Genomic DNA, 23,648 nt, shown 5'->3' with positions numbered 1-23,648 from the left:
CGGCAGCCTCTGCTACTGTCAAGATGCTGGTGCAGGGGGCAGGGGAAATGGAGACTCCCTGCCATGTGAGCCCAGCCCAGCTCCCCCCCCCCCCCAAAATCCCAGCAGGGGTAGCTGGAGGGGGGGCCATGTGTGGCAGGGGGGGGGCCTCGCTTTCCTCAACCTCTCCCCCCACCTGGCTGCATAGGGAGGAGACAGGTTTTCTGTCCCCTCTGTGATGGCCCCAGGACGGAGATGGGCTGATGCTCTCCCCCATGTGAGCACCAGTCCAGATCTGCAAAGTCACATGGGATGTGGGCAGAATCACCCCAAATTGAACCTCTCAGGGAACCTGTACACGGGTTTCTTAAGGCACTCTGCCCCAGAGTGCCCCTGTCATGAGATGAGAGTTAAATTTTTATGCAATTGGCCATTTTAGAAGTGCTTTGCAGCCATGAACGTTTGTTGTGTGATGTCTACAGAGTGCTTTCAGGGGCCTTATTGTGCAAAATATGTAACTTCTGTACACACCCCAAGTTGCGATCCTGCAAAGGTTTCAATTACAATATCTTCATTAGATTTGTACACCTCAGGATAAAATTAAGCATGTCTTTGAAGGTTCAAGGCCCAGGACTGCAAACGTCACATTGCTTAGCACAGTAATTGCACAGACGAGATGGAGAAAAGAGGCTGAATCAAGGGAAGAAAAGAATAAGTGTTTCTTACTTGTAGAGCAACTTATTTTGTGAAGATGGATGAATTATATTTTTAATTATGAACTATAGCAACAAAATTAAAGTAGATATTACACCTTGATCCATCTTCTGCCTCACACAGGAAAAATGATTCAGAACACTCTTAAGGTTATTGGTGTGTCTGCCAATGGTGTGCATAATTACATGTACAGTATAGGCACACAGCTGGGTGTCCGTGTTTGAAAATCTGACCCTCAACATCATTATTCAGAGGCTCCATTTAGATTAACAGAGATGGTTCATATTGCTTGCTTACGTTTTAAGCTAATGCAATAGCATACACTGGTTTTCTGGAGGTTATTTTTACATAAGAACCAAAATATTTTTTTAAAAAGACTTGAGTTCTGCAAAAAATTAATCTTTCCTTAGGGTCATATAAATAAGCCATGCTGGCTGGGTCGGACATCACACCAAAGCGTTTAAAATTTATCAGCAATCTTAAAAACAACTGGATGTCTATTTAAGTTGTTGTCCTATAAAGATAATTTATTTCTATGAATAGAATTACAAATTAAATCATTTACATGTAAATAATTAAATAATGTCTGCTCTATCACCCAGGTCAGCTGGATGAAAGGGCTAAATGTTAAGTTGGCAGTATAGATAATGTGATCTTAAAGGTTAGGTCATCTCTTAACAGTCTGAGAGGAATGTTTAAAAAGATTCTTTGATTTGCAAATACTGAAGCTCAAAGTTTTCTTCAAGACAAGAATTTGAGCACTTTAAATCTGAAAGAGATTCATAAGTAGAACTTCTTTGCCTACTCCATGTCTGTTTAGAACTCCCCTTAGGAATTCTCTGTGCATCGTGAACTAAGCATCTGTATGTAGGTATGTATGTATTTGTTTATGTATGAAAGAAAAGCAGGGATATTCCTTCTTCTGTTTCATTGCACTATTACAATAAACCAGCTATGGACTATAATAAAATAACCTCTGAGAACATCCCTTAGCCATAATAGATTAAAAACCCAGTTAGGGTGCTTTAAATGCTTTCAATGTACAATTGTACAGTATTCCTACTATTCTGGGTTGTAATTAATTAATCCCAGTTGTATTAATCATGGTAGAAGACGGCACATTTCCTAATGATCAGAAATTTACTTGGCCTATTTTAGTGTACAGTGTATTAAATGAGAAAGTGTTAGTACACGTTATATAGACTACTCTAAGCCTGATTAACCACTACATCCCAGGTGCATCTACATGTGTGCTTCACTGTGTAGTTGATTGATTAGCGCTGTAGTAAAGCATCACATCTACACATGCAGTGGTATTAGGGCGCAGTAAATTAACTAAATCCATCATAGTATAGTACTGTGCTGAAACACGTGTAGACGGTGACAGGCTGTCTGGGGCATGAGGGTTCTAAGGTGCGGGGGGTGCCTGCTGTCTAGCCCTGTATTCTAGTACTCTCATGCCTCAGCCAGTCCCAATGCCTCCAACCAGAGCCCAGAGCCTGCCCCAAGCCTGCTGCCAGCCCAGGGCTGATCCACAGGGCTCAGACTGCTGCTGTCCTAGGTGCATGTGGAGATGCTGCACCCGAGAGCAGCCAACTTCGGCAGAGTTTATCACATTGTCTTAATGGCACGTGTAAATGCACCCGCAGTGTAACTCCCTGGATTCCAGAGGAGTTCTTGTATTGTTAAAATGGAGCAATCCAGAGGTGCATCCTGAGTCTTCCAGAGAGGCTGAGCACTGTACAGATATGGTGGAAGGCACAATCTCTGCCTGGAAATGCTTATCCCATAATAGGAAAAAGAGGTAAAAAAAGAAGGGGAAGAAAGACAAAAAAGTGAGAAAGTGGTCAAAATGGCAATTGATTTGATAGTTCTGTTGCAGGCTTTTTAACAAATACTAGTTGCATACAAACAACCTGTCCTCAAGTCTACTAAGCTCTTATTGGCTGGTTTCTTGTAGGTGTTACAGAAGATGTATGATTGAGGAGGGGGTTTCTCTTTGTCTTGACACATCTGCACTCAACTATGACCATGTAAATCGCCACTCTTCTGGTAGACACTGAAGATAACAAATGTTAATTCAGTTCCTCCTAGAGAAATCATGCCCCCTCCAGGGGGAGAGATCTTCCTGGTGTCTGAAATTCTTACTGGTAGAAATGAAAGCCTGTCTGTAGCCTAGGAAAGCCCTATTGCATCTTGCTGTTCTTGGCCTTCTTTGAGTGGCCAGTAGCATGCTAAGGCCCTCTAAATAGTGGGTTCTCTTCCCTTGTAGTCTAAAACTTACTTCCTGTCTGTGATGCTTGTTTTTTTCTGCTGCTTTCTGTGGGCCATTTCTATGGTCATCCCTTGCTGCTTATTCCTTTGATGTCCAGTTTGCTAAAAGGCTCTTGTAGTTCTGTTATGGCATATTTTACATCTTTTTGGTTAAGTTAGTCCAGGAGTTAATATTTTCTCCTTTCTTGTTATGTGGGTTGAAGTGAAATCACAGGAATAATAAAATTAGGTTTGTGGTTTACATGCTTATCAAGGATGTATCGATCCAGGGCTAGGTTTCTGTATAAATCTAAATAAATGCAGGCTTTGGCAGAGTTTGGATTCACTGATTCCAGCAGCAGCCAGGAATTCTGTCTTCTTCAGTCCACATAACTATGTCATTACCTCTCGGGTGAAGTGTTACCAGGCATGTTTCTCATCATAGAGAGGTGATGCTTCAGTGTGCTCAGCTTAGAGCCTCAGACATTACTTAGAAGCTCCACTGATTCAAGGTACAACTGCCTTTTAGATAGGGCAAATTGCTGAGCCTGTTTTGCACCTCTGCTTTGCTCTTTACACTTAAGTTACACTTTGCTACCAGAAAAAAATTAGTGCTTCCTTCAAAGCATTTCTTTGTTTGGGGTTCATAGAAAATGCCTTTCTCTGCCCTATGCCATTTCCTGTGCTACTTGTACTGATGGGCAGGAATGCTTTGGGTTACTGTCTCAAGGGTGAATGCAAAGGAGCTGCAGCAGGGTGGTGTCAGGGATGGATTCTGTCCTTCAGAACTTGCTCCTCATGGAAATGTATCTGTGCGTAAGAATGACTGCACTACAGTGTTTGTTCTGTAGGGCTCTTTGCTTTATTCCAAGTTGCCATTATGTACAGCTTTGGAATCCCTTGATGATATTTAGATTTCCCTGCCTCTAGCACGGCCGCAGAAGTAATTTTAGTACTATATATAGTTTTGATGCATATATTCCAGGCACAGGGCATGTGCTTGTCTTGTACATGATCTACCTTATGTAAGAGCACCTTTCGTATGATTGACATGGGCTCATAAGCGTGTGGAACGATGATAATCCTCTCCTAACCTTAATGGGTAATTAACTGGCTACTTGAGCCCTCCCACAGACTAGAATGCTTTTTTCCTTATGGTTTATGTCTTCTTGCTGTGTTCCTGTTCTCCTTCCCTCCTCTTCCCATCTGTTGTTGTTGTCAGTACTGTTTTCTTTTGGCTAGATTTTCTCATTTATCTGTGGCAGTTCTATAATTTGCAGGCACTTTTCTACTAGTAGAACTTCAGCACTTCCTGTAGAAGCATTCTCTGCTTTGGTAAGGTTTTGATTTCTTGGTAACTAACATCCAAAGCTGTGTTCAGCTCTTGCAGCTTAAGTCATAGTTTCTTGCTGTACATATAGCTCTTGTTTGACTGCAGATATTTCCACACCATGAATATCTTCTCTAACTCTTTCCACAGCAAGGGCAGATAGACTTCTGATTAAGCCAATGGATCTATATTCACTTCTTGGATCTGACACACCTCCTGTGTCACGTAGGCCACGTCTAGACTGCAAACTTGCTGTGTCTTAAACTAGTGCCCTCAAAGATGCACTGCTCTGTCCACATTACACCCCTGATTGGAAGCCATGTAACAGTGTGCTCTCAGTGCAAAGGAGCTTTCTTTTGGTGCCATGCAGATGAGGCTATACTACTTCCAGTCAGGGAAGGTAATGTACCTGGACCATATAAGGCTGGGACTTTAGAAAAGGAGTTAAGTTGGATGGTCTGTGCTCATTAATATTCAATGCATCTTAATCACCTGACTCCTTTGGATCCTTTTTAAAATGACAACTTTTGATGAAGGTGTAGTTTTACTGTTTTCTTACAGAACCAACCCTCTTCTGGAGGATTCTAAACACTATCACAATCAAAATAAATTTTAAAATAACTAAACTATTAAATAAATGTCCAGTAGATGAAGTGTGTCACCCCAGATTCTATGTTGTGATCTTTTGCATGCACACACCTGCTTGTGCGCTCTCTCTCTCTCTCTCATTTTTCTAACGGTGGCCTCTGCCCTATTTCCTCTATGACTTCCATTAGTAGCACTGTTTTCTCTTGCACTACAAAGCCTATGGCTTAGAATTCCGTCTTCCAGCCAGTCCTGTAGTTGTCCTCTTCTATTGTCTACTTTTGCAAACAGGAAGTTTTATAAAAAGCATTTCAGAAACTGTTTTAAAATAAAGAAAGCTCATGCCTGCCCAGAGGAGTTTTCCATCTGTTGCTTCCTCTGTGAAATCCTATGAAATATTAACTTTCGTTTCTATCCAGGAGAACTTTTACAATCTTTTCTCCGATACCTGATGAAGGGTGTTCATGCCTGAAAGCTTGCAATTAAGGATTTTTTTTGCAAAAACCTTGTTGGTCTAATAAAAGATATAATCTCTACCATTATCCCTGATTGCATAAAAAGAAAGATTTGAAATATTAACACTTTGCTATTTTGAAAAAAATAGCTTCGAACTGGCCAAACAGTGGCTCCATGTATTGTTTTTTGATCTCATAACTTCATATCAAAAACCCTTTTGAACATTTGAGCAGAAAAAGCTCTGTAAATAGTAAATTTATTTGGACCAGATTATCCTTTTACTTATAACTGTTTACAGTCAGTGTATCACTCCTTTCTTTGCCAGAGCTAGGGGAGGAGAATCAATTTTTTTTAACCTTTATAACTTGAAACCAGCAAATAGACTTTAATAATTCTCACCAAATATAAAGATTTGTCCCAATCACCAGGATATTTATATACCACCCTCATGTATGGAGTGAGTTTTTACTAGCGAGTAACAGCCACCCAAAAAAGAGAAATATAATAATAGAAACATTGCAGTCTTTACTGCTGAACTTTTCAGAGCAGCAAAAAATGTATATCATTTGGTCAAACAATGCTTAGATATCTACGTACCTTGTATGTGTATGTGCTACATAAGCTGTACACACATCTAGGGTCCAGCTGGACAGAATCTTTCAAATTTATTCAGTTTCACTGAATCCTATTAAAATGAAAAATTGCTGGTACAGTAGGTAATTTTAATAGGCCTATTACTTTACAATGAGTGTTTATCATCTGTTCTCTCCCAGTTGCTAATGCAGAAAGCATTTAAATGGCAGATCAGGCATCACCCCAAAATAGTTAATTTTTTCATAGACAGTGAAATATCAGAGAACAGTAATTAAACTGTTCCTATGCAGTTTATTTATGTAACTGCAATCAAGACAAGTAAAGGGGAGTGCACAGATAGAGCAATTAATCTGGTTTATTATCAACATAGCACCTATTTTGATAGGACTAAAGCCTCCTATACATTACCCTGAGTATCTTAATTACTATCCTTAGTTTAATACATTAAATTGAAACTTCCTCCAAAAGACTTTTTATTTTGTGCTACAAAGCAAAATTCCAAGAGAACAACAGGAAAGAATTCAGGCTCTCTTGAACAGTAATTTTATAGTAACTAATAGCTGAAGTGTGCAAAGCAAGCAAGCCACCTTACATCCAAAGTTCTCAACAAAATATCCAACCTATGCATAGAGTTTAGTTCATGAAGCATTAAATGCAATCATCTTTGGGTGCAAGTGCAGCAGCTTTCAAATGGAATACACCAATATTAAACAATAATAAGGAAAGAAAAATGCAATTTCCTCTTCAAGTTAAGACTACAGGACAGTTTTGGAACTTAGGAATAGACTTTAACCAGGATATTAAAGCAAGCATTGCATTTCTTGTGAGTAATATCATAGTAGTTGTAATGACTGCAAATGCTTAGGCTTTAAATTTCTTAAAGACTACAGAATAATACCACATTACCACCACTATTCCAAGGTAATTCTGAGAACAGTAGAGAAACCTAGTTATTCGGTGGACACAGGGCAGGGCAGTGCATGGAAGGCGAGAGCGCTGGTGCTTGCTCCTCCTGTGTTAGAAACCAGAGTTTTATGTCACGATGGGCAAATCACTTAAATACTCATCCTTTGTAAAATGGAGGAAAAGCGTTTTTGAGATGTATGAATAAAAAGAGCTGTATATGAACTGATGTAGCATCACTTTTACTGTAGTGCTTAGATCGGTAGTTTTGAAGGCACCCCTTAAAAACTTTTCTGAATTCAGCAGCACCTCAGTTAAGAACAACTTTGATAGAGGAATATGAAGCCATATAGCTTTTATAGTAGTCTAGATTTCAAGTTAATTATCTCTCAAGGAAAAAAAAACTTTAAAATATAATTTTTTAAAAAGTATTATTACATAAAAGCTGCTTTTAAAATGAATTGTGCAAGTGAGCCTGGGAAGAGCTCTGCCTCTTCTTGGCCTATCTTCAGATCAGATCTTCCTGTACTACTTGTGTGCAGCCGTGGAAGCGCACAGCACAGCTCTGTAAGACAATCTGTGACACAGTCCAGCTTGCCTCCCTTGGCTGGGGAGCAGCTGTCACCATACTGGCAGGAACATACCTCATCAGAGATGCCCCTAAAGAGACCGTCATAGGAGTCCATCTTCTTAGGAGTTATTTTTTTAAACCTAAATTTGTGATCACTTCTAAGCTTAATTCTGGGACCTACCTGCAGAGTACACATGCCCATCATTATGTTTTTCAGCTGGTGGTTCTGTGCAAAGCACAGGATGTTTGCTGGGGTCTTGCTTCTTACGTCATGGGCCCCAGCACAGTGAGGGGATGAGGCTCATGCCTGTTCCCCTTGCAGGGTTGCCAACCTAAGATTTGGGGGTTTTGGGGGGGTTTTTTGCTGACAAACTTTCCTGACAAGGAGGGTTTTTTTTAACCTAACCTGTTTTTACTGATATAAATTTTACATAGTGTAAATGTAACACTTCTGCCATGCTCTGCCCTGCTGCCAGGCCCCGGTTAGTAGGCCTGGGTTCAAATTTCGGGGTTAAACAGCCATCATAGTAAAGAAAGTAAGAGTTTCATTGCAATAAAAAGTTTGCAGTAAAAAACTTTTCTTGCATGGCAGTTCTGCTTGACTCAAGCAATGGTTTTACCCCTTGCTGCCCCCAAGTGGTCCCCTACTTACCTCAAACATGGATGCCCTGCCTGACTGCACCCTGTGCCGTACAGCTTTCCCCCAACCCAACCCGCAACCTGACCCCTGCCAGTCTTACTGCCCTCATCCTGGAATGGACTCCAACCTGCTGCCTCTCTACCCACCATCCTGCAGCTCTATCCCAGCTGCACCATCTCCCTCTTTCTGGGGCTGGTACTGCACGGCACTGTATGTCTTCAGGGTGAGCACTGAGCAGTCATTACAGGAAGGCAGGGGCCAAGATATGCAATAGCAGTGCTTGGTACAGTGGGAAGGGAAAAGGAACTAGAGAGGCTCCAGTGGATACTTTGGTAAGACTCCAGTGGACAGATTTAGGTAAACTCAGGAGTCTAGTTAGAACGGCCCCTAGCAACCAGCAACTGGACAATCTGGGAGTTCAGGAATGGTGGCACTTGCTTAAGGAGGCAATTCTCACTGCTCAGAAAGAGGCCATCCCCACGCAGTCAAAAAGCAGGAAAGGGGCCAAGAGACCCGCTTGGCTCAGCAGGGACATTAGGGAATATCTCAAGAAGAAAAAAAAAGCATACATGCAATGGAAAAATGGCTAAACATCCAGAGAGGAGTATACTCATATGGCCAGGGTCTGCAGGTATGAGACCAGGAAAGCCAAGCCATGCATGGAGATCAAGATGGCATCCAAAATAAAAGACAACAAAAAAGTCTGTCTATAAGTACATTGGGAGCAAGAAGAAATCAAGCCCCGCTGTGGGACCCGTACTGAATACGGAGGCAAAGCACACAGTTGATCCCCGCAAAAAGGCAGAGCTCCTTAATACTTGCTTCACATCACTATTCTTAAAACAAGATGGGAACTCATCACCTATCCAGAGGCCCAGAAAATACAGCGACAACAGCAGTCCACAGGTTAAGGTACAGTCCCGAACAGGTAAAGGTACTCTTAGACCATCTGGACACTTTCAAGTCAATTGGGCCAGATGACCTGCATCCATCTGAGATGGCTTTGTCAAGGGGAGGTCATGCCTAACAAACCTAGTGTCTTTTTACGACCAGGTAACTAATCGGCTGGACATGGAACATGAGGTGGATGTCATCTACCTAGACTATAGCAAGGCCTTTGATACTGTATCCCATGCGATCCTCTCAGTTAAGTTGGAGAGTACTGGCCTGGGCCAGTCGACAGTGAGATGGGTTAATAACTGGCTCAGAGGTCAATCCCAGCGAGTCATAATCGATGGCCTCATCCTAGAGGACCGTCTCCAGTGGTGTCCCCAGAGATTAGTGCTTGGGCCCGTACTCTTTAACATCTTTATCAATGGCCTGGATGAGGGCATGGAAAGTTTAATGATTACGTTTGTGGATGACACCAAGCTGTGTGGAAATACAGGCACATCTGAGGACAGAGCAATGATCCAGGATGACCTTGACAGCTTGGTCTTATGGGCTGAACGCAATCAGATGAGGTTCATTAGGGATAAGTGCTGGGTCCTTCATCTGAGTAGGAAGAACCTTCACCATACCTACACTACAGGGGGTGGTCCACTGGCTGACACCACATCTGAAAGAGACCTGGGGGTGACAACCAGAGGATGAATATGAGCCAGTGCAATGAAGTCGCCAACAGGGCAAATAGAACTCTGGCGTGTATCAGCCAATGTGTTGCCTATAGATCCAGAGGTGCTCCTCCCCCTCTCATCGGCATTGGTAAGGCCACAGCTGGAGTACTGTGTCCAGTTCTGGGCACCGCACTTCAAGAAGGATGTGAATAAGTTCAAAAGGGTACAGAGAAGGGCCACCCACATGATCAAGGGCCTGGGGGATAGGCCCTATGAACAGAGACTCCAGGAACTGGGTTTGTTCAGCCTGAGTAAGAGAAGACTGAAAGGTGACCTGATAGCCACCTACAAGTATATCAGGGGCAAACACCAAGATTTAGGGGAGAAACTCTTTAGAAAGGCACTCCTTGGGAGGATGAGGTCCAATGGACACAAGCTAGTTGGAGAAGAATTTAGGCTGGACATAAGGAAAAACTTTTTTTCTGTAAGGGTATCTAGAACACGCTCCCAGCAGAGGTAGTGCAGTTGCCATCCAAGGAAGTGTTCAAGAGGAGACTCCTCTGAGCCCAATCACTTCCTGCCCATGGCAGGGGACCAGACTTGATGAGCTTATAGGTCCCTTCCAGACCTTTTATTCTATGATTCTGTGATTCTGTATTTTTTCACACCACAAACTAGGTATAATGAAGCATGGTGATGGCTAATGGGCATGTTGTAGAGGGTATATTCATGCATTTCTGCCTTAGTAAGAATTCCTTTGAAAATGTGGGTAGATTTGTGGTCACTAAAATGTTCCCTTTATTTCACATCTTCATTTCAACATCTTTCTGGTGCTGAGACCTAAGTGTTCTCTTCCTTCCTTTGTGTCTAGCTACCATTGCCTCTGCAATTTAATCCAGTCTCTAAAACTGTTATCCTTTCTACCCCCCTGGTAGCTGAAAGAGCAAGGCAGAGCAATTGTCTTTCAGACAACTTTAACTAAAATAAGTCCATTAGCCTCGGTTCTGCTGTTTCCTAATAAATGCATGATAGATGCAATAAGACTGTTCAATGACATGAATGTATTTTTTCCTTGAAAAGCTTCTAATGTTCCACTGTCAAACAAAAAGAGGGCATACATTGTATGCATCCTGTTTTCTGTTTATTAAAGTTGGGAGAGAACTGTTTAGGAGTGTGTCAGGAAGTGGAAGCACCAACTTGGTGACCTACTTAATGTGGAAGTGATGTGTAAATAGCAAGGATGTAGTAAAGTAACATTATGGATAAGATAAAATACCAAAATACTGAAAAAAATTGAAGTCTCAATAAAAAACAATACTGTAAGGATTTAAAAGAAATTTTAATTGAGAGAGCTTGCTCCTGGACTAACAAGAAATAGGTTATATTTTGTTAGAACAGTAATTATGGACTGGAAAATATAAGTGAATAGGGGTGAAGCAAAACCTGGAAATGGTGAAGAGGTAGAAATGCTTTATGGACAATAGTAACTATATAAAGAAGCAGATGTATTTTCATGATTTAGTGTAGTTTTTCTTTTCTCTTTGCTAGTACTATATTACTTTCAAAAAATGCATCTCCACCTGCTCACCAGGAAATATTCTGGGGAAGTAGATGAGGCTAAACCTTACTTTTCAAGTCTGACAGAAAATGCAGAGGGGTTCATTCAGTCACCTTTTTCTTATTATTGTGGTACTGATTCTATTTTAGAAATGCACACTAGATCTGCTTATCTGAATACCTTGCTTCAGGAGATAGCTATCAAATTACAAAAAAGCACTATAAACTGATTAGTTATCTTGAGAAGATTCTTGAACAGAAAGAAAGGAATGTATGTGATTCCCCACATCCATGCAAAAGAAATAATGGGATCAGTTTGTCATATGTATGGGAAGCAAGTGCATCTGGGGAAGTGGATGCTGGGAAGCTGATCTAGTATTAAGACTGTGGGGCATTGTCTATGAGATCCAGTGATGTGGTATTGGTCTCTGAGGGGAGGAGTAGAATGTATATACTGTTGGAATTTCTTTGTTTTTGAGATGAGTGCAGCAACCTCAGCAGGTACTCAGTATAGCACTCACATTTGTGTTCAAATATTTCCTTGGGGCATGATCCTGCTTTCACTGTTTCGTTTTGTTTTGTTTTGCTTTTGATAAGAAAATCAGTCTCTTAAAGTTTAACTCCTTTTATCTTTCTTCTGTACCTGGCTTCTGGTTTTTCCAAATTTTGACAACATTCTTCAGATATTAATACAAAATCAAGACATCATGTGACAGATGATGTGGCTTTATTTTCTCTGGATTATATTAACGTAATAGTTTCTTTCCTAGAAAGGCTAGCAGATTTATAAGTGACCATCAACTTGTCTAAAACTTTGCTATCCATGTATCAGTTCTTCAGTAGCATACAAGTGTATGTCACAGATTTGAACAGCATTTGCTTGACCACATCTCTTAATAAACATGTATTTTGTTTCTTTACTTATAAGACTCTTTATTCGAACATTTTAATTATATTTCAGACTTGCTACATTCTGATCTCCTTTCCTTTCAGATCCTAAAACCCTGGACATGTAAAGTCCGTGCATGCTTTTTGCGTGCTACATTTGTTGAATTTGGTGGCAGCTGGTTAGGGTTGTGCAAGTGGAATCTAGTGCCACCTGGTGTCAAGCCCCCCTATGTCACATTGACTATATTAGAAACTTAAGTGCATGGCTTAGCACTCAGGATCATCCCTGAAAGATTCATCCCTAACAGGTCATATATACTGCACTCTGAAGTCTAAGAGTTTCTGTCACCGTGTTTAGCAGAAATATTACTTGTATGACAATAGCAATTGGGAGCACCTGTTTTATCATAGCCCGGGGTGGGCAAAATAAAGCCCACCAAGGCTCTCAGTCTCAAGGCCCAGGCGCCACCTAGTCGTGATGTGTCCTCTTGCCCCCTGGGCACACAGCAGGGCTGGGATGGCTCCATGGCTGGACTGCCTTTCTAGGCAGTCCAGTCAGCAGTGGCTCCTTCTGGCTGCTGGCTCTGCTGGCCCCAGCCCCACAGTACTGGCAGGGACCCACACACAAATCCCCAACCTGGCACGCCCCATGCCTGCTCTGGATTTGCCCATCCAGGCTTAGCAGCAGTGACTGCTGGGCAGAAACTGTTGCTCAACATGGAGGAAAAGTGGCCTCTCCCTCTCGTTGCTGTCGTGCAGTTCTTGGTGCAGCTGCCCGGATCCTGTGCCATGCTGCTGCTGCTGAGTTTGGACGGGCAAGTCTGGAGCAGGCATAGGGCATGGCGGGTCAGGGCTGTGCTTGCAGGTCCCTGCCAGTACTGCAGGGCTGGGGCCAACAGTGGCAGCAAGTGGAAGGAGCTGCCCCAGACCCGCTGCATGCCTGGGGTGCAGCGAATGATGGATAAAGCCAATTTGAAATTGGGGGATGGGAAATACAAGACTTCTTCCATATGCCATTTACAACTTTGTTTTTGGGGGGTTTTTTACCCAGTAAATGAGAAGAGTGGTGATTCCTCAAAATTCTTGAGTAATGTCAGAAGTATTACTAACAACCATATATTAAAGTGTTGTTGTGGTTCCCCCGCCATTCCTGCGTATGGAGAGTTGGGGCTATCTTTAAAACGAAATTTGACAACTTAAAGGCTTGTCTATACTGCAACCATATGCGACCAAAACGCTGGCTTGCATCCATAGATGCTTCTCAAGCAAATCCCGGGACGTCATTCTCCCCCTGTACTCGGCCTTAGTGAGGCCGCAGCTGGAGTACTGTGTCCAGTTTTGGGCTCCACAATTCAAAAAGGATGTGGAGAAGCTTGAGAGAGTCCAGAGAAGAGCCACGCGCATGATCAGAGGTCAGGGAAACAGACCCTACGATGACAGGCTGAGAGCCCTGGGGCTCTTTAGCCTGAAAAAGCGCAGGCTCAGGGGTGATCTGATGGCCACCTACAAGTTTATCAGGGGTGACCACCAGCATCTGGGGGAACGTTTGTTCACCAGAGCGCCCCAAGGGATGACGAGGTCAAATGGTCACAAACTACTTCAAGATCGTTTCAGGCTGGACATAAGGAAGAATTTCTTTACTGTCCGAGCCCCCAAGGTCTGGAAGAGCCTGCCATCGGAGGTGGTTCAAGCACCTTCATTGAACACCTTCAAGATGAAACTGGATGCTTATCTTGCTGGGATCCTATGACCCCAGCTGACTTCCTGCCCTTTGGGCGGGGGGCTGGACTCGATGATCTTCCGAGGTCCCTTCCAGCCCTGATGTCTATGAAATCTATGAAACCCCAGCATACCCTCAAACCCACAAAACCCACCCCACCATACCCTAAACCCCACAAAACTCACAACCAGAGATGACTTGAGCAGACTGCGGGACCCAGGCCAAATCAGCCTGTGTGGGGCCCCACCCCTGTGCACCCCAGATGTGAAGAAGCCAGCAGCGGACTTGGCAGGGGGAGGTGGGGTGCTGAGCGGCCGAATGCGAAGCCAACAGTAGTGGTGGCACTGAGTCACCATGGCCACTCCACTCAGCTCTGCAGGGCCCCCCAAAGCATGGGACTCGGGGCAGTTTCCCTGATTTGCTCCCTCCTAAGGATGGCCCTGTCCACAACCACACCTTCCCCCACTCCACAAACCCCCCACCCCCTCCAAACACACCCATGTACCTTTAGAGAGGAGCACTGCTCCCTCCTACATGCACATATCCCACCACACACATGCACCCACACACCCAGCCACGCTCCCTGTCAACACACCCCACAAACCCATACTCACCCACACACATGAACGGCACATGCCTCCAGCAGCTGGAGGGGCACAGCAGGGGCGGGGGGGAGGGAGGAGTTGCAAGCGCCAACCAAGGGCTCAGCACCTTTTTGCAGGGGGTGCACCACCAAACTCGGGGTGCACGTGCACCCACATGCACTCCCTACGCATTGCCCCTGCCTGCACATCCCCACAAACCCCCAATACTCACTCACCCACATCCTTTATTCAGTTCAGGAATCTGCCTGTATCTTCAGTGTGACGTCTTAAAATTTTTCATGGTATGTTATTGGCACAGAAATAGACATGCTGTTACAATGGCCTTTTGTCATCCTAAGTAAACTTTATACACTACAAGACAAATTTACACTTGTCATTTGCCAGGTATATGGTGAGATGATGCTACTGTTCATTGAAATTTAATGTACTGTTACTTCATTCTCTTGTTTAATCATTTGACTCTCTTACCCATTGGATCTTATAAATTCTCGGGAGTAGGGATATCTTTGTAAATAAGTCTATCAAGTGCTTTTTGGAGTGGGGTGCTAATCCTTAGATGATGCCTCTGTACTCTACTCCATAATAATAAAAGGAATATAGGAGTTGTCATGTCAGAAAAAAAGAATGTTTTCTCTATTTCGATATGCAAACTCTGAGAGTGACCTGCATCAGATGCTCCAAAAGAAACTCGTGAACTAACAGCCTTAGAAAGAAATATTTCCTAAGCTGTGCCAGATATTGATTGGATGCTTCATATACTTTTAATATGTTTTTAACACATTCTTATGTAACTGGATGTTTTCACTACCCAATGAAATCAATACTGCTTACTTGGTTTCAGCAGTATCAACAATGTCATGTAAATAAATTCTGTGGGCTAATGTATATGTTTGTGTTTCTTTCTGTTATTTTTAATTCACTGTTCTATCTTTTCTTTTTGTTATATTAAAACATAAATAGAAGCAACTGCCATATCTTCCATACATCATTCTCATGTTCCATGTTATTAGTGAGCAGGAAGTGAATTACAATAAAAGCCTTTTCAGAAACTTTTCTGAGTATTATTTTTGAAGAATGGTACTTGAAGTTACAGTCTTTTCTAATTTATCTTTTTTTCTAAATAAACAAATCAGAATATTTTAATTTAACTGGGTGCATATACACATGTTATTGATATGAAGTAGGCTTACTGTGCAGTGAGTGCTCTACGCTGCCCAGAGCTTGTTGGGACCTGCAACTCCCCTGCAGCTCTTTCCCAGCCCAATGCCCCAATCAGGCAATCGAGGAATGGGGCTGGGAAGAGCTGAGGGGGAGGGGCAGGTCCCAACCAGTTGATTAGTCTACTGTGCAGTAAAGAGTCTCGTGTAGACACACCTCCTGAGAATCAACTATTTTGACTATATTATAATATTAAAGTTCATAATTTTTCAAGAAAGCTAGTGATGTTTGAGGAATACACATTATTTAGTCTAAGTGCTAATCCATGTAAGTTGTGTTTTCATCTGTTTAGATAATCTTCATTAAAAAGGACTCAGTAGAGCCTGTATGTTTCCTGTATTTTCCAACAGCTTTCTTTCTGAAATGAGAAGAGCATCATGCTTTCAAATTTTTGTTTTTAATATTTGGCTTGATATTCTTGGAGAATCTAATATCCTAAACAGCAGCACCTGCTGCTGTCTGGCCAAGGAGTGACATTGAAGTCAGCTGTGAAAGCAGCGTCTTTCCTCCATCCTGCCTGCAGGAAAAGTGTTGGTAGTTGCCAAGGACAAATGTTGATGTGTTCATGAATGTGTGCAGATTGCTTCATAAAGCAATTTGTTCAAGGGTATAAGATTTTTGAAAAGGTGCTTTTTTGGGTAAAGCCAACATACTCATTTATGGTTATGGAAAGGTTATAGCAAAATACTATTCAAACCAGGCTGCAGAATTACTAATGTTGGATAGCTTATAGGTTATATAGCCCATATATTACAAGGATTTACTTGAAGCTCAGGACTTAACAAGCATAACACAGAGGGACTTTTGTACAAAGCTTGAAGAGTTAGTCCTTGGCCTTTGGCCAGAAATAAAGAATGCTTGCCCTTGTGTCATTTTGTCCTACAGTGTTCAGATTTTGGCAGCAGTTCTACTTCAGTGTAATTGTTGGCACTAAAGCTGAACTGTACCCTGAATGGCCTCTTCCTACAAAAAGGCAGGGGTGCAGAGGTCTAACACGGCATCAAATCTCTGTATTGATCAACTGTAATAGAGGACTGTATATGAGAGCCCTTCATATCAGAGAGCCAAGCAATTGAACATAGAGAAGCAGCCCTAGAAAACTAAACAAACTTCGTGTGAAGTATTTTTCAGTTTTTTCCATGGGATAATGAAGAACTAAAAGGATAAGAGAACAAATAGCTCCTTCTAGGGCAGACATTAGTTTGGCTATCTATCCACAGTTGTTGTTAGTCTACCCTTCCTATTTGTACTTAGGAGTTGAATTTTATGTTCCTCATCCAGACCATGTGCAGAGAGCTTGGTCACAGCTTTTAACGATAAGGTATTTTTATTGTTTGCAAAGGCTTCACTTGCTTACTTTTCTTTAAAAAAATACTTTCCCATTTCATTGAGGCAGATTTGGAAGTCAAACCAGAAACTTCAGACTCTACTATGATGGAAAACACTTTGTTGGGGAGAAACGTTTTGAGTCCATCCATGACCTGGTGACAGATGGATTGATTACTCTTTATATTGAAACCAAGGCAGCTGAATATATTGCCAAGATGACAATAAACCCAATTTATGAACACATAGGATATACAACTTTAAACAGAGAACCAGCACACAAAAAACATATGCCAACCCTGAGAGATGCACATGATGGCAAAGAGTCTACAGGAGAGGATGAGGTAGCAGAAAAGAGGGTAAGCAATTTTTAACCCACACACTTTTTTCTGTTAGGCTTTAATATTATACTTTTAACTCAATGGCTTTGAAAAAGATTAATTATGTCTAGAAATATTTAATATAATAGTTGCATCAAATATTTTATTAATAATAGTATGTTAAGATGTTTTAATAATGTTTTCAGGTTTTAATGCTGATGTTTGCTTATTGCAAATTTCTCTGATACATAAACTTAGTTATCTTTTACCTCATTTTTTTAAAACTAGTTAATTACAGATGTTAAGTTGCCCCCTTGATCTTTCAAAAGGAAAGGAATTTTTCATCTTAAAATTATTTATAATGTAGAAGAACAATTGCCCTTTAGTACAAAAAATGCATTCTACAATTTATTCAGCTTTCTCCAAACAATGACAGTGAAGTTGTCCATTTTATAAATAAGTCTGTTCATTAACATGATAAAATGTTAAAACATTTCACATGACTAAGTTCAGCCTGTCAGAAACTGACAGAACTATTTTTGGCCTCAGTGAGACTTATGAAGAAGGATTTCTCTCTTCAGAGAGTTGCGTTATCAACTGAAAACTAACTGCATTGTGGATTTTAAAAAAAATAGAAGCAATGCAAGATAAATTTAAGAGTATATACTGCCACGGAACTTCTTGAATGGTAATGCAGAAAACTCTCCCAGAAGCAGTTGCTTGTAGCTTTATAAGTTTGATAACTTCTCTTTTTAAATTCCTATAAAAGTTAATAATGTTAAATTAAATCACTTGAGAAAAATGGCGTCTTCCTAATGATTTAAAAGCCCATAAATTGAAGTCTTTAAAAATGTGTTTTTAAAGAATCACTTTAAATCTCAGTGTGTTTAATAAGTGCTTCTATACTATATTGTGTATGCTTTCCTCTTATATTGGTATTTGGCTCTCAAGTAGTAATGTTGCTAGGAATATCTGTAATACACACAAGAAATACAAAACGGAGATTTAATTAAATATTCCTCTTTCCAATCAGATTTCAGAAATGCATCTCTATAATCCTTTCTTATCTTAATATTCTGTATCTGTATTGCTACAAACAGAAGGGTTTTTTTTAATTAAGAGGTTATTGGTATGCCTATTGCTTTTAACTAACCATTTAATCCCCTGGATTTCTTGCCTGCAAACTAACAATGACATTGGTATGATTTACCCAGCATCATTCATAGTTTCATAATTTCTAGGGACATAAACAGACCATCAAATCCAACCCCCTGCCCTGGGCAGGAATGAGTGCTGGGATCATAATACCCATCAGTTATCTATCCAACCTTCTCTTGAAGACCCCCAAGGTAGGGGAGAGCACCACCTCCCTTGGGAGCCCATTCCAGAGTCTGGCAGCCCTAACCGTAAAGTAACTTGCTGATAACGTCATTGACTTGCTGGTAATGTTGGGGAGGTCACTTTACCATTCTGTGCCTCAGCTTCCTTCCCTAAAATAAAGATGATAATACTTACACACTTCTGTAGAGTGCTGAAAGACCTGATATATGTAGCCATATATGGCCATCTCTTGGCTGCTTTTATTTGATAGTTTGTCCCCAAAACAAAATCCATCAGTGCTGCCCACACATGGGGACCATCAGGTCTTTTGTCACAAACTTAGTTATTTCAGGAGGCCTAAATTATCCTTTTTTTTAAAGGGGTCACATATGGCTTCTTGCATAAAGCTCTTCTTTTCTTTTTAAGTTAAAAGCATGATAGGGCTACAGTAGTTTTAATACTACAGAATAATACAGCTTAGTAATACGTAAACGTAAAAAACCAGGCCTTCCCTTCAGTGGCCACAATGAAGTGTGTGGGTATCAGGTATAGAGAGGGGCTTTACTTAAGAAATTGTGCCCAGCCTGAAAATCTCTTCAGGTGGTACCATTACAGCCATCCCCAAATATTAACCTTAGCTTTCAAATGTAGCCTCTTCCACTGTAAATAGGTTGCTTTTACACATTTCATTCAGTAGGAACAGGAAATCCAGGTTCAAATGACAGCACTGATGGAAGTTTGAAGTATCAATTCTGACCTTCTAGATGACAGGTATAAGTAAGGTACCTTCTGAGTGGTGCAGACTGGCTAAATATCTTCATAGACTTTTTCTTCATTGTTTCATCACCTATGAGGCTCCTTATTTCCATTAAACTCACTGGAAATAGAGTATGTTCAGCAGCACCTTACAGTATATCATGCTGTTTGTTCTGAATTTAACAAATTCTAATACTAGGAGGTGCTATTACAAGAAAAAGCAACTTATTATTTATGGGTAAAGTCCAGCATAAGGCAAAGAGCTTAGGCAGGGCTATCTATTCCAATGAAAATCCATGGAAAAGACTTAATAATAGAGGGTCTTGTGGGCTTTTTTCATTGGTGTGGATATCATCCTACTAAGGTTCATTATAATGCAAACCCTGAATACGAACCTTGAACAAAAGTTCTAGAGATAACCAGATAGGTTTGAGTTTTGTGGGGAGTTATTTCTTTGGTTGGTTGGTTGATTGGTTTGGCACATTTAAGTCCTGCTACCTTTATCAGACTTAGGTGCCACTACTGTTCAAAACAAGTATAGTTATCACAGTAATTTTTGTGAGGAGGTAGTAGACTTCTGCTGTGTAGTGTCGTGATACTCTACACTGATGGAAAGGTTTGTACAGTGTAAGGATTGCTTAGGAGATCGTTATCGAAAGAGATTTTTTTCTTAGAAAGAATGCTGTTAAGTCAAACTTCCATCAACAAAAATGTGCTTATTTTCTCCAAAAAAATGCTACAGAATAATTAAGTCATTTTTTCAAATTGAAATTTTAGATGGAAAAACTCATAGGTTAGTCATGTAATTGCAGCATCCCGCACCTTTATTTAGAAATTATACACACTTAAAGTTGTTTCATATCCAGAATGGCACAGTTGTGCCTGGATTGGCCTGAAGCCCAGCTTTTAAGAGTCTGTTTTCTTTTGCGTCTTGGAACCTTATTGAAGTGGACAGAGAAACAATGAGACACATGCTATGGTACAGTTACATGCAGAGGCAACTTCTTTATTTAAAACTGGGCATTTGGATAACTACACCAAACTTAAATAGCAGAGTTGTTCATGTGTGGACCTTCTCTGTTGCCAGATGGTACCAAGCTAAGGATGAGGGTAACACCATCAAGCTTACCTAGACCCTGAAAGCTAAAACAGAGTCCAAAATGGGAGAAGGAGAAGAAGAATCAGTTGTAATCCTTCCTGATACATACCCACACCTCTATGCATGTGTATGCTTTCACGTACATGTTGAAGGCAAGTGAAGGGGAGAGAGGGAAGCAGAGGAAGCACATGGGGAACTACCCTAGCTGCTCCTGGTTGAGCTCCACTCTCCAGGGTGTGCTGCTGTTCCAAGCCCCATCAAAGCTGTAGTCTGGCTACTGGGGTGAGCATTTAAGTTTCTACTTCACATGTAGTGAATGTGATAAGGTTACTTAAAGACAGCACCACTGGCCTAATGCAACATATTTTTTGAGAATGTACCACTTTCAACTGTGTCTTATAAAAGAACATAAGTTATGATAGGCGTAATGCATATTTTTACTGACATGACATGATACTTCTGTGAAGTTTAATTTTGAAAATGCTTAATGGAGAGGGACTCAAAACACTTGATAATCGGAAATCTTTTTTTTCTCTTTTCTTTTTTAACTGCCCGTTAATGTAATGTATGGGTGTTAATAGCACACAAGGGATTAGTTGTATTCACAATTAAGCTCCAGACTCCAACTATCTTTGCTAAACTAATAATTTATTTTCTGCAATGGAAATGTCCAAGAAATCTTAGAAATATGTGTTGAAAAAAGTTGATATGCTTTCCCAAAAGTTAGATTTTGTTCTTTTGTGTTTTTTTTAATACTTCCCAGTGTTGCTTTAACAGGGTATACTTATAATTTATTGATGTTAGTCTATCATTTACGTTAGCATTAATGATGATTAGAATGATTTAACCATAGTATAGAGGAACTAGTACTGCTCAGAGAATGTGTTTTATAAATGGAAAGTTTGTCTTTCTCCTCCATGATAGCAAGAGGAGTACTAAATCCCTGTTGCCCAACATGAAGTGTATCATCAAATTGAAATTAGGCAATTCTAACAAAGGGTTCATAGAAAGTTGAACAAAATAGGAAACGTCTTATGATCTGAAGAGTAAATGGTTCTTGTAATAGCTTTCAATAAGGAGAATTATTCCAACAGATGGAAGAGAAAATAATTTCTGCAGGGTTCGGTATTTGGTACGCAGGCTTCTTTACCAGCCTTAACCTGAGGCTATGTAGTTACTCCCTGATTTTTCTTTTCTAAAGCTATAAATTCTTATGTTCTCTCCAAAGCACAAGGGAGGAACAAGACTCTGTATCTTGAACAGAGATGGTCTATTCTGTGATCATTCAGATCCAGATCTGAATTTTGTGACTCTTCTAAATCAGAAGCTAAGCATGTGAGGTGTAAAAATATATCTTCTGGAGAAGAACATACAGTAAGGACACATGGCTGGAGAACAGCTGCTGGGGCTGCAATTTCACATTCTGTCATAAAAGTGAGTAAAGGAAACAGGGCAAACACAAAACACACCTCAAACTTTCAAATAAAATATTAAAGAGCTCTAGACCTAGCAGTTAATTTGGTAAAAGGCAACAGCTGGGAATCAGTCTTGTGTAGTATTTTCTGTCATGTAACATTGGGTCTTCTCCCACCTCCCAAATATAGGTAATTTAGAGCAGAACAAACTGGCACATCTTGAGTTAATTTTAAAAACTCCTTGCGAGCAGGGTATTGAAAAGCAGCTATAATAGTTGGACTTGAAAGGCAAAAATAATTCTATTGTTACATGAGGATTGCAAGACGTAAATCATCCTGGGTAGAAGTACTGAGTCCTGTAAGAGACATGCAACCAAGCTGTGGTGTGATTTAAGATAAAGATTTTAATGGTAAAAGAATGAGAATATAATCCACTACTTGGCATATGCTTCGCTGATCACTAAAAGGAATTTAACTGTTTGCTGTATGCAAGTGCAAATAGAAAAAGAAAAGATTTCTTGGTTTACTGATAGATGACTTTCATGGCTTGTGATAAAATTAAGAAACAGTCAAAGAGAGACTGGAGGGTTTGAGACTGGAATAGGGAAAGGACTTGATATGGTTGAATACCCTGCGTATATAGCTGCTGTGATAATGATAGATCCCAAAATAGGCTGCAGACTGGTTCAGAAATCAAGCTTTTGCAGCCAGTATGTAAGCCTCTGACTAGAAACTTTTGAAAGTGTGCTCCACTGGAGGTTTGTTTGTACAACCTGAACCAGTGGTGGCAAAAGTATCCAGTACCACAGAACTACAGCCGTTTCTGCTCTTCAGCCCTTAAGTAGCTTTGGGCACTTTTGTCTTTGGGTATCTAGGGACAATAATCAATCTAGTCGGTACTATGTGGAAAAATATGGGAAAGCAGATGTGATGTATATGACTCTTTCCACACTTGCTAACAAAAAAATGTATCCTACAGTGTTTACCCTTTAGCTTTGTATAAAGCTACTGGGCCATAAATTATTCCATGGGTTAATTCCCTGAGATTGTCAATCCTTTTCTCACAGATTTTCCATCTCAAGTCTCTGGGTGGATGTCCATGACAATCACTCCTCATTTAATTTACTTTATAAATAAAACAAATCAGTGGAAGGCAGAAACTTTTGTTTGTTTCTCTAGTCTCATCCTCAGAGACTTCCAAATGTTTACAGCTTTGCCAACAGGAACATGAAACTAGAAAGGTCCATGCAGGCCATCAAGTTCAATCCCTTGCATTTGCAGGCAATCACTCTGACCCCTCTTGCACAACACAGTGACATAGTGCCTTGGGGGTGGAATTCAGTATCTCAGAGGTAAAGAGTAGGTGAGACCAAAGTATTGGCAATGCCTTTCTACTTCAGTGACAGGGAATTAGTTAAGCCATGTTCAGATCTTAGGAAGAGGGCTGCATCCTACAGATAGAGTCAAAACCCAGAATCTTTACCAAGCTGACCTGGGGGAAAAATCTTTCCTGCCCACAAACCTAGAGTCAGTTTAACTCTGACTGCATGAACAAGACCCTCCCAGCAGACACCTGAAAGGTTTTTAAGTGTTGTTAGGAGCACCAGGGCATCCCAGCCAAATTCTCTTCTGTATCTGTAAGCAATACATAATACTGCAAAGGAATAAGATCGAGTTTTCTTTCAACTCCAGCAGGGAAACCCTTGAATCCATATATCATATGAACTGAGCATTACTCCATGAACACAATTGGGTATCAATTTGATTATAGATTCATAGATGCTAGGGTCGGAAGGGACCTCAATAGATCATCAAGTCCGACCCCCTGCATAGGCAGGAAAGA

General features: G+C 40.9%; 1 protein-coding gene across 1 annotated transcript in view; it reads left to right on the top strand.

Annotated features, from left to right (window-relative positions):
* Nucleotides 1–23,648, top strand: part of CHN1 (chimerin 1) — a 171,327-nt gene that overhangs the window by 69,706 nt on the left and 77,973 nt on the right. Inside the window, exon 6 of the mRNA XM_006020804.3 lies at nucleotides 16,966–17,254. Coding sequence (XP_006020866.1) covers nucleotides 16,966–17,254 — 289 coding nt within the window. The remainder of the gene's footprint in view (nucleotides 1–16,965; nucleotides 17,255–23,648) is intronic.

This window comes from Alligator sinensis, unplaced genomic scaffold (genome assembly GCF_000455745.1).
Source record: "Alligator sinensis unplaced genomic scaffold, ASM45574v1 scaffold321_1, whole genome shotgun sequence".
NCBI classification, from domain to species: domain Eukaryota; kingdom Metazoa; phylum Chordata; order Crocodylia; family Alligatoridae; genus Alligator; species Alligator sinensis.
The sequence above is the reverse complement of the archived record's forward strand: the minus strand, read 5'-3'. Positions and strand labels throughout refer to the sequence as shown.